The 10177-nt window shown below is 41.2% G+C and overlaps 1 protein-coding gene across 1 annotated transcript; it reads left to right on the top strand.

Moving 5' to 3' along the window:
- Positions 1–6819: 6819 nt before the first annotated feature.
- LOC124251698 (olfactory receptor 52K1-like) lies at positions 6820–7764 on the top strand. Its single transcript, XM_046684501.1, has one exon. It carries the CDS (start codon positions 6820–6822, stop codon positions 7762–7764), a length of 945 nt encoding a protein of 314 aa, XP_046540457.1.
- Positions 7765–10177: the final 2413 nt, after the last annotated feature.

Here is a 10177-nt window from a genome sequence, read left to right as displayed (position 1 = left end):
CAAGGAACAGAGAGGTTAAGTGCCTCGTCAAGGTCACAAGCTGGGACTCAAACCTAGATCTCCCGCTCAGAACCTTGGCTCACAGCTCTGTCCACAAAATGAAGCAAAACATCAAAACTCCAAACCAAATCAAAGAAAGAATGAGTAGATAGCCTTGACCTAGTTGTGACTGAAGCCCACATTTCTAAGTCACAATCCAGAAGCACACATAGCAGGCAACAGTTTGCATATTCTAAGGAGGCTCTTTTCTCAGTAGGCACTAGAGAAAAGGAAGGTGAGGGTGGAGACAGATGCAGTGATTACTGAAACCAGACTATCTTCAAGGGAGGCATGATTGACTGCCACAGAATGGTGAGGGAATAGGGTCTGTAGGAAGCCAGGGGCAGGAACCCCAAAAGACTGGAGACTGGGACAGAGAAGTTCCCTGGAGTCACCTCCAGAGAAGACACCAGGCCCATCATGAGGCTTTTTAAGGATGTTCCTCAGGGACAAGGCCTGCTGTTGTCTTTTTCTTTTGATGAAAGAATAGCTGATTATGAGGACCTCCCCTTACCAACTCCTTCTATCTCACCTGTCTCTCTCTAAGGAGGAAAACTGCATCAGTTTTTCCTGAAGCCCACAGAAAATGAATTGAGCCTCATGCTGAGGGGTGAGAGCACTTTGGGCCCATGGTGGAAGGGGAAGACAGGTGTACAGAGGGCAAAGTCAGGGAGTTGACACAAATGGGATGAGGGGCGTGTAGACCAGGGAGGGTACTTATGCTGGGATCAGCTGGCTACCAGAGGGCTGGAACAGGTCAAGGAAAGAGGCTATGTGAGCTGGGGCTGGCAGCGAGAACTAGAATAACCAGCATAGTGGCAGAAATAAGACTGAAACTAGTAATCGCTAGGGGGAATACCCAAAGGCTGACTGGAGACCCAATAGAAGAGTGTTGAACTTTTGAGGGGAATAGGCTGGGTGGGGAAGAAGAGCCCTGCAGTCCATCTCCCACGCACCTCTCATGTCCAACCAGAGAATTAACCCTCATCTCAGGCATCACTTCACCTCCTAATTCTCTTTTCTATCACGCTCATCCTTGTACATCTCTAACAGCAGACCTTCTTTCTATCCTCCTCAAATACTTTATTATCTATAAGTTTAGATCCTCCCATCCCACCATTTTTAGAAGAAACCTTTCTCTGCCTCCCAGGGCTGTGCTCCCATATTGTGTATTAGGGACCACCTCATGAGAACCTTAGTTAAATAACCCTGGTTAGTCACATGCCTGGTAGTTACATGCCTGTTAGTGCTACTTGCTTCCTTCCTACTTCACATTCTGGCCCTTCCTCAGTCATAGGTGCTATAATAGTCCAGGGAAAAAAAGGAGAATCCTGAAATAAGGAGATGGGACAGACCAGGTATACTTGCTTATTAAAGGTTTCAGCAACAACCAGCTATATCTTTGCACTAAAGTCCTGTAGACCGAATCCTGGTGTGGGAGTCAGAAGATGTGGAACTTCATCCTAGATCTGTTATTTGCTTCTTCGATGACCATATGGGGACTCAGTTTCCCAGCTATATCATTCTAAAGTCCTCTAAGGATAAAGGTGTAGCCTACCAAATAGTTTATAGCACTGATTGAATACTCCAGGCATGGAGCCACATGCACCTTTTGGGGAGACAAAGAAATACATGAAACAAGCTTCCTTTGGTCATTTGCTGACATCTTGGCTGTAGAGGCAGGAAACAAACAAAGGACAATGACATGTCAGGACTGGACAAAACACTCATGCCAAGCGGGTTGGAGTTGGGGCGGGAGAAGACCAGATAAGCAGAGTTGGATTGTGACTGGAACTAGAGTATAGTTTTGAACTTGGAAAGAGGGTAGGTTGATGGATTATTAGGCATTTCAAACAGAACAGGAAAGCTGTGAGATTGAGGTACAGGGGCAAATAAGCTGGAGGCCAGTGATGTTCAGCAGGAGCACATAGGAAGCAAGTGCGACAGGGCTACTCAGGGAAGAGGAGAGACCTCTTTGGAATTGGAGCAGCACATTCACTTAGGATAAGGGTAACAACAGGCATATTCTTTCATTCTTTCAAGAGATATTTAGCAAGTTCCTATATGGGGGCCATAGATATAATGGCAGTAAATGTAAACATCAGCCCTGTTGTCAGGGGGCTTCCAGGTTGTCTGTCCCAATGTTAAGTCCTGGAGAAAATGCATGGATGTACATTAGACATGGAGAAGTTCCTAATAAGACGACGGCTTTTATTCTGATCCAAGTAACGAAAACTGATGGAATATTTCATAGCATTTCCATCTGTGGAGGTGCTTAAAGTTGAGAGATACCTAGTAAATCTCAGTTTGATCATATGGTGGTATACTGTACAACAGCAAAAGAGGACAAAGTTTCTCCAGGAAGGGAGTCATTCACGCATCCATTTAAAAAGCACTTTTGAGCACCAACCATGTTCGGTAGTCTGTGAATACAGAAATGAGTAACTCACCGTGCTTGTACTAACAGCACTCATAGTCTGGTGAATATACAGACATGTGCATTGGCAATACATATCATACTCTCCTTATTTAATTCAGCACATTAATGAGAAAACACTGAGAAAATCTGCCTGGAGGAGTCTGAGAAGCTTCACTAAGAAGGTGGGCAGGATCATGGTCAGGTACGGAAGGAGGCAGGGGAAAGCATACTAGCTAAATAGTATGAGCTACAAGCCTGACTGTTTCAGGAAGTGGTGAATAATCCAATGTGGCTGAACCTAGGATGAATATTTAGGTGAATGTTAAGAGATAAGGCTGATAGTTTAGGCAAGAACAAGTTTGTAAGCACATTGGGTGGTTTTTATTTTTCTTGTAGCTGTGAGATCTTAAAAGTGGTTATCAGTGGGGAAATAACGTATGCGGTCTGTCACTGTGCAGTGGATACATTGAGCGGGAGTGGAAAACTGAAAAGAAGGTCTTCCTAGTGACACAGGCAAGAGATGATATAAATTTGGGAAGACACAAAGGGCATAGAGAGGAGAACAGTATGAGAATTCAGGGGCAGGGTCAAGGGCATCATTGTTGGCTGAGAAAGAGCTCTAGGAGCTCTAGCATCTGGCTGAAGGCTGTATGACTGGAGCATAATGAAGAAAGGAGAAGAAGTGGGTGAGGCTGAAAAGTGAGTAGGGACTAGATCATGCAGGGACTTGTAAACCAGGGTTAGGAGTGTGGATTCCATCCTCAGTGCAATGGTAATTCCATGATGGTTTTAGGAAAGGCCTGGCATAATAAAAATTTGCCTTTTTTTAATGGTCTCTGACTACACTACAGAAGATGGATTATAGAGGCCCAAGATTCAGACCACAGAGACCAGATAGGAGACTTTTGGATGAAAGATAATGGTTATTTAAATAAGACTGTTGGCAGGTAAAAGGGAAAAGAGTAGGGAGTGAAACACATTTTTCATATTGATAGGATTTGCTAATGAACTGATATGAAGGAAGAAGAAGGTATTAAATCAGGGATCATATCCCTGGGTTTCTGACATTGCTACAGCAGGGATGGCAGGATGTGTTCTGAGTTGGACGAGACGTGAGCAGGACAGTTTGTGAGGGGATAAGGTTTCTGTTTTTTGCTGTATTTTGTTTGAGATGACTGTGGAAGATCTAAGCGGAGATGTCCAACAGGCAATGGAACTCAGAGTAGAAGCAATATGTTTGAGAATTCCCTGAACAGAGATGGTCAAAAAAAAAAAAAAAAAAAAAAGCAAACCCAGGAGGAAGCAAGGAGAATGCCTAGAGAAATGAGAATAAAAGGGAATTAAGGGATTAAAAGAAGAAAAGAAGGAGAGAGTGAGGGAAGAAGGAAGGGATGACGAGATCAGTGTTAGGGGAGTAGTGGATATGGAAGCCGGATTGGAAACGAGACGGGAGGAAGTAGAGATTGAATAGTCACATTTTTAAACAAGTTGTGTTGTGAAGGGGAACAGAACTAAGGGGTGTTAGAGGAGGAAGATATAAAGTCAAGGAACACAGGATTGTGCTGATGTCAATCAAGATAAACATTTTATAAAAGGGGGCAGATCTGTGCAGGGGGAGGAAGACAGTAATGTATACAAATAGCATTTGTCCAGGGGTTTCCAGTTTTCAAGATCTATTCTCATGTGATTTCATCTTTCCTCACAATAAAACTCAATAAAGGTGGCCGTGGGAGGTATAGTTATTGCCTTTAGATATAGGCGAGGAAGCCACACTTTAAAAGTATCAGTGATTAATGTCAGTTTGTGCTGGTAGGCTGATGATATAGTCATTACTTCAGCCCAAGTCTTTCGATTCTAAAGCTTTTCCCTATACCATGGTAATCAGTTAGAGCTTTATTTAACTTGAACATGCTTGATTTTAACTGTTTGTGGAACAACAAGGTAGAGGCAGAAGAGTATTGTGATTTAAGACATTGGATTTGAAGGCAGGAAACCAGAATTTTCAAAGTTCAAGTTTAATCTTTGATATTTACCAATGATGTGATTATCAGTAAGTAACTTAACCTTTAGTTTTCTCATTTCAAAAAAGTGCTCATATTTACTGAGCACTTTTCAATGTTCTAGATTTGAGCTAAGTTTTTTTAATTTAAAAATTAAATTTTTTCCCCAGTTTTGTTGCTATAATCAACAATAACATTTCATTAAAGTGCACAACTTGTTTTGGTACAAGTATATATTGCAAAATGATTACGCACAACAAGATTAACACTCGTCACCTCACACAGTTACAATTTTTTTTTTTTTCTGGAGATGCGAATCTTAAGATCTACTCTTTCAGTGACTTTTATGCAATTTACAATGATCCAAAGAGACTTACAACACCCCCTATGTTCATTGAAGCATTATTCACAATAGCCAAGATCTGAAAGTAAGCCAAATGCCCTTCTATGGATGAATGGATAAAGAAGACATGGTATATATAAACAATGGAATACTACTCAGCCATAAACAAGATAAAATCATCCCATTTGCAACAACGTGGACGGACCTTGAGAGTATTATGTTAGGTGAAATAAGCCAGACAGAGAAAGACAAATACTGCATGATTTCACTCATATGTGGAAGATAACAAATACATGAATAAAGAGAACAGACTAGTGGTTACCAGAGGGGAAGGGGGTTGGGAGGTGGATGAAAGGGGTAAGGGGGCACAGATGTAGGGTGACAGACAAAAATTAGACTGCAGGTGGTAAGCACAATGAAGTCTATTCAGAAATTGATAAACAATAACATACACCCAAAATTATACAATGCTGTAAACCATTATGATCTGAATAAAATTACTGGGAAAAAATACAATATAGTATTGTTAACTATAATCACCCAGCTATACGTTACATCCCCAGGACTTATTTATCTTATAACTGGAAGTTTGTACTCATGGCCTGGCTTCACCCATTTCCCCCACCCCAAACTCTGGCAACCTCCAATCTGTTTCTATGAGTTCAGTTTTTTTTAGATTCCACATATAAGTGAGTCCATGTATTATTTTCTCTCTGTCTGACTTATTTTACTAGCATAATGCCCTCAAGGTCCATCCATGTTGTCACAAATGGCAGGATTTCCTTCTTTTTTATGGCTTAATAATATTCTATTGAGTATACATACCACATTTTCTTTATCCTTTCATCCATTGTGCTAAATGTTTAAAAGAAATTTTGTCAATCCTCAGAACAAACTTTTTAGGTAGGAACTGAAAAAAGAGAAGGAAGCACAGGTCAAAATTTTGGGAAACAAATGATTAAGCATTTTCAAAGGAAATGATAAAAGGGGAAAAAATGAGGTAGAAAGGTAAAGGATCCCAGAAGGAAAAAGAATGGTGTGAATTTCAGAGGTCAGTCTTGCAAAAAGGTGGGAATGGAGCATCTTTTCTTCTGAATGTCATGAATGCTAGAAAAGAAAGTAAGTGAAGGTAGAAGTGTGTAGAGATGGAAGTCAAACTAAAAGAGAACAACAATAGGACTTCTCAGGTTCTCAAGTTAGCTGGATGTGGGTCTTTATGGCAAGATTTCTGAGTGTCAAATAAGGGCCTGTGGAACCCCTGTTAGCGAAAATCTACAGAACTTGGAGGGAAGTAGAATTATTAGAAGGTGCTAGGATTGGCTACTTTTTATACATACAGCCAAGCTTAACTTTTCAGGACAGAGACTCCTCTTTCATAATTGGGAGTACAGTTTGAGTTGGGAGGCAATAGGAAGACAGTAAATGTTTTTGGGTAAGATTTGAATTAAGCAGGGCTCTACATCCTTTATAAATCTGTTCTTGGCCACACAAAGACCACAGAAAGCTGTTCCTCCCCTCAATTACTTTATGAATCTTGTTGTAGGATGCTAGCTCTTTTGCTATTTAATGTCCTGATTACCAAATGATTTTATACGTACCTTGAGGGTAGAAACTATGTATAATGTTTCACAATGCATATTAGGATTATTTTCTTTCAATTATTTTCTTGAGGTCATAATGGTTTATAACGTGTAATTTCAGGTGTACATTATTTCAGTTTCTGTATAGACTGCGTTGTTCTCACCACCAATAGTCTAATGTTTATCTGTCACCATATATATGTGCCCCTTTACCTCTTTTACCAACCCCCCAACCCCTTCCCCACTGGGAACCAATAATCCGTTCTCTTTATAGGATTATTTTCTAATTTCTTTTAAGGTCTATAAATGAGATCAATGGATAATATTTTCACGTGAATGATCAGAGTTTGAACTTGAGCACTGTAATTCTGCAGACATTTGATACTCTCTGGAAGGGTCCTGTGGAAGTAGACAAGAGGAAGAGAATTTCCAGTGGCCATGTCAGCCTCCAATATCACCGCAATCCATCCAGCCGCCTTCTTGTTGGTAGGAATTCCAGGTTTGGAGCACCTACATGTCTGGATCTCCATTCCCTTCTGCTTTGCCTATACTCTGGCCCTGCTAGGCAACTGCACCCTTCTCTTCATTATCTGGGCTGATGCAGCCCTCCATGAGCCCATGTACCTCTTTTTGGCCATGTTGGCAGCCATTGATCTAGTCCTCTCTTCTACAACACTTCCCAAAATGCTGGCTATTTTTTGGTTCAGAGATTGCGAGATCAACTTCTATGCCTGTCTGGTCCAGATGTTCTTTCTCCATTCCTTCTCTATCATGGAGTCAGCAGTGCTGCTGGCCATGGCCTTTGACCGCTACGTGGCCATCTGCAAGCCACTGCACTACACCACGATCCTAACTAGGCCCCTTATCATCAAAATTGGCATGGTTACTGTGACTCGGGCTGTGACACTAACGACTCCACTCCCCTTTCTGCTCAGACGCTTCCACTACTGCCGGGGCCCCGTGATTGCCCACTGCTATTGTGAGCACATGGCAGTGGTAAGGCTGGCTTGTGGGGACACTCGCTTCAACAATATCTATGGCATTGCTGTGGCCATGTTTATAGTGGTGTTGGATTTGCTTTTTGTTATCCTGTCTTATATCTTCATCCTTCGAGCAGTTCTACAGCTTGCCTCTCAGGAGGCCTGCTACAAGGCATTTGGAACATGTGTGTCTCACATAGGTGCCATCTTAGCCTTCTACACACCTGTGGTCATCTCCTCAGTCATGCACCGTGTGGCTCTCTGGGCTTCCCCACATGTCCACATTCTTTTTGCCAATTTCTATCTGCTCTTTCCACCCATGGTCAATCCTCTTATCTATGGGGTCACGACCAAGCAGATTCGTGAGCGAGTCTTAGGACTATTCCTGAGAAAGGATGTGTAAATGGAGAGTGAGGGACATGTGGAAAAAGAGTAGTACAGGTTGAATGCTGGAGTTGGGGTGGGGAGTACGATAGGAAGTGGAGGATTGCCAGAGTCTCCATGTTTAGTTCTTTCCTGGTATTATGAAAAAACTAAGTGATGTCCTGAAACCCAGAGTCACCAGTCTGATCAGGACTCATGGGTCTGTATTCTCTGGCAGTCTTTGGACTCAAACTGCTGACTGCTATCTCCTCAAGGAACCCGCTCTCTTATCAAAGGCTTGACTCATTCTCCTCTTGGCAACATCACCTAAAGCCACAAGGATGCCTTCAAGTTCATTACTAAGTTAAGAGTGTGAGAATCTGAGTTTCTATCCTAAGTCATTGGGATTTGGTGAACTATGCACTCAGGACCTGGGTAAGGACCAACATTTCGTCTGAGGCAGGAATGCTGATATGGTCTGACAGTTGGTGTCCAGTCTCTCCATAAGATGTGTCCTCTGACATTTATTTATACATCATGCAACTCTTTCTGTGCACATAGATGTATCATCTTATGTTTTCACCAAGTATGTGAATTCCTTATCTATTTACTAGCCCATCCACAAAATATTGAGTACCAAATCCATTCCAAGTCTGTGCTAAGTGCTGGGAATACAGAGATTAAGACAGGGATGTTGCATTTATGTCTATGTCCCGTGACAAAGAAAGAAGTGCTAAACACAATACATTGTGTTCTTTGATCTCTCCTTCCCAAGGCTCAGCATCATGGAAAAAAAATAGGTAGCAAAGCAGATGGGAGATGGGAATAGTGACATGTGTTTCTCTCTCTCTTTTCTTATCCATTGAAAACTGACATACTAGAAAATTCCTTTAATATTAATCCTGATGACTAGAATTTGTGTGATCACACAAGCCCTCATACACCATCTTCCACAAATGCATTCTTCTGCTTTCGTCTTGTGACTCCCTAGTTTCCTCAGAGACTACTGATTAGGAATCTCTGTCTCCATTTCTGTCTCTGTCTTTATATATCTGTCTAAACATATTATTTAGCTTTGAAAGAGAATGTCTAAGTCCATGTCAGATGGCGTATGGAAGGTTGGAAGTTGTGAAAAAGGGAAGCATGTAGCAAGAACCTAGAGAGCTACATATACTTGTTTCCCATCTCTGCTCTTATAATTCCCCCCCAACACTAAAAAAAAAATAAAAAATAAAAAACCACAAATCTCAGGGAAATGATGTCTACCTTTAGTTCCTGTGTGGTCAAAACCTCTTGCTTGTTTCTTTTGACCACAGTGGGGTCATGTGGAAAGCTTAAAATAGTAAATACTAACAACACATAAATAAAGAGCAGCATGTCTTAAAAGAAGCTTAATCCTCTGTTTATCCTCCTGACTTACACAGGAATGTCACCAGTCTTCAGGTCATATCCATCCTCATTGAAGAAGGAATGGCTGTATTTCCGGTACAAATTCAATATTATAAGGATCCCATTTAATACAGGTACATTAATACAAAAATACATTTAACATCAGAACAAGGAATAGTGACAGTGAACAGAAAATTACCATCCATATTTTGCTCATTTAAATTTGGCACACAAACCACGAATAAGAAATATGAGCAGCTGATAGGCACATAAAGTTCTACCCTCACACAAAGAATATAAGATTAGGAACAAGAAACTTGATTCAGTAGTTGGCAACTAGTGACAATATTTCTAGTCACCTAATAAAGGAGACTTCCCCAACATCCCAAATTAAGGTGCATAGCTGCAAAGCACCCATAAAGTAGCAAGAACAGTGCTTGAGTATAGACCTTGTTCAGTGATCCCACAACTCCTTCCTTCTTGCTGCTCAAGTCAGAAGTCTTGGTGTTATCTTTGAATCTCTTTGTCTCTTACACTCTATGTGTAATCTTCATTTTATTGAGGTCACATTGGCTTATAACTGTGTAAATATCACGTAAACTTCATATTTCGGCTTCTGAATAAACTGCATTGTGTGCACTACGAGAAGTCTAGTTGCCATCTGTTGCCATACATATGTGCCTCTTTACCCCTTTTGCCTTCCCCTCCCCATCCCCCTCTGGTAAACACCAATCTGTTCTCCATATCTATGTGTGTGTTTGTTTGTTTACATATCTCATCTTTTAAGAAATCCCACCGGCACTCTTTTCCAATATATATAAGATCTGATTTCCTCTCACCACATACCCTGCTACCACCTTAGTTGTGAGACACCATCTTCTCTACTCTGGATTACTGCTGCACCTCTTTAATTACCTCCTTGCTTCCACCCTCCTCTGTCTGCTGTTCTCATCATAGAGATCAGAAGCAATCTTTAGAATACACGTCAAATCAAGCCAATTCTCTGTTCAAAACTCTGGCTTTTATTCTGAGAAAAATTAAGAACCTTTGCAAAGTCTTCACAT

This window comes from Equus quagga, chromosome 14, assembly GCF_021613505.1.
Source record: "Equus quagga isolate Etosha38 chromosome 14, UCLA_HA_Equagga_1.0, whole genome shotgun sequence".
Classification (NCBI taxonomy): Eukaryota; Metazoa; Chordata; class Mammalia; order Perissodactyla; family Equidae; genus Equus; species Equus quagga.
The sequence above is the reverse complement of the archived record's forward strand: the minus strand, read 5'-3'. Positions and strand labels throughout refer to the sequence as shown.

What these genes read in the sequence shown, in the direction of transcription:
- LOC124251698 (XM_046684501.1), top strand. Translation starts at nt 6,820, where the DNA reads ATGTCAGCCTCCAATATCACCGCAATCCATCCAGCCGCCTTCTTGTTG.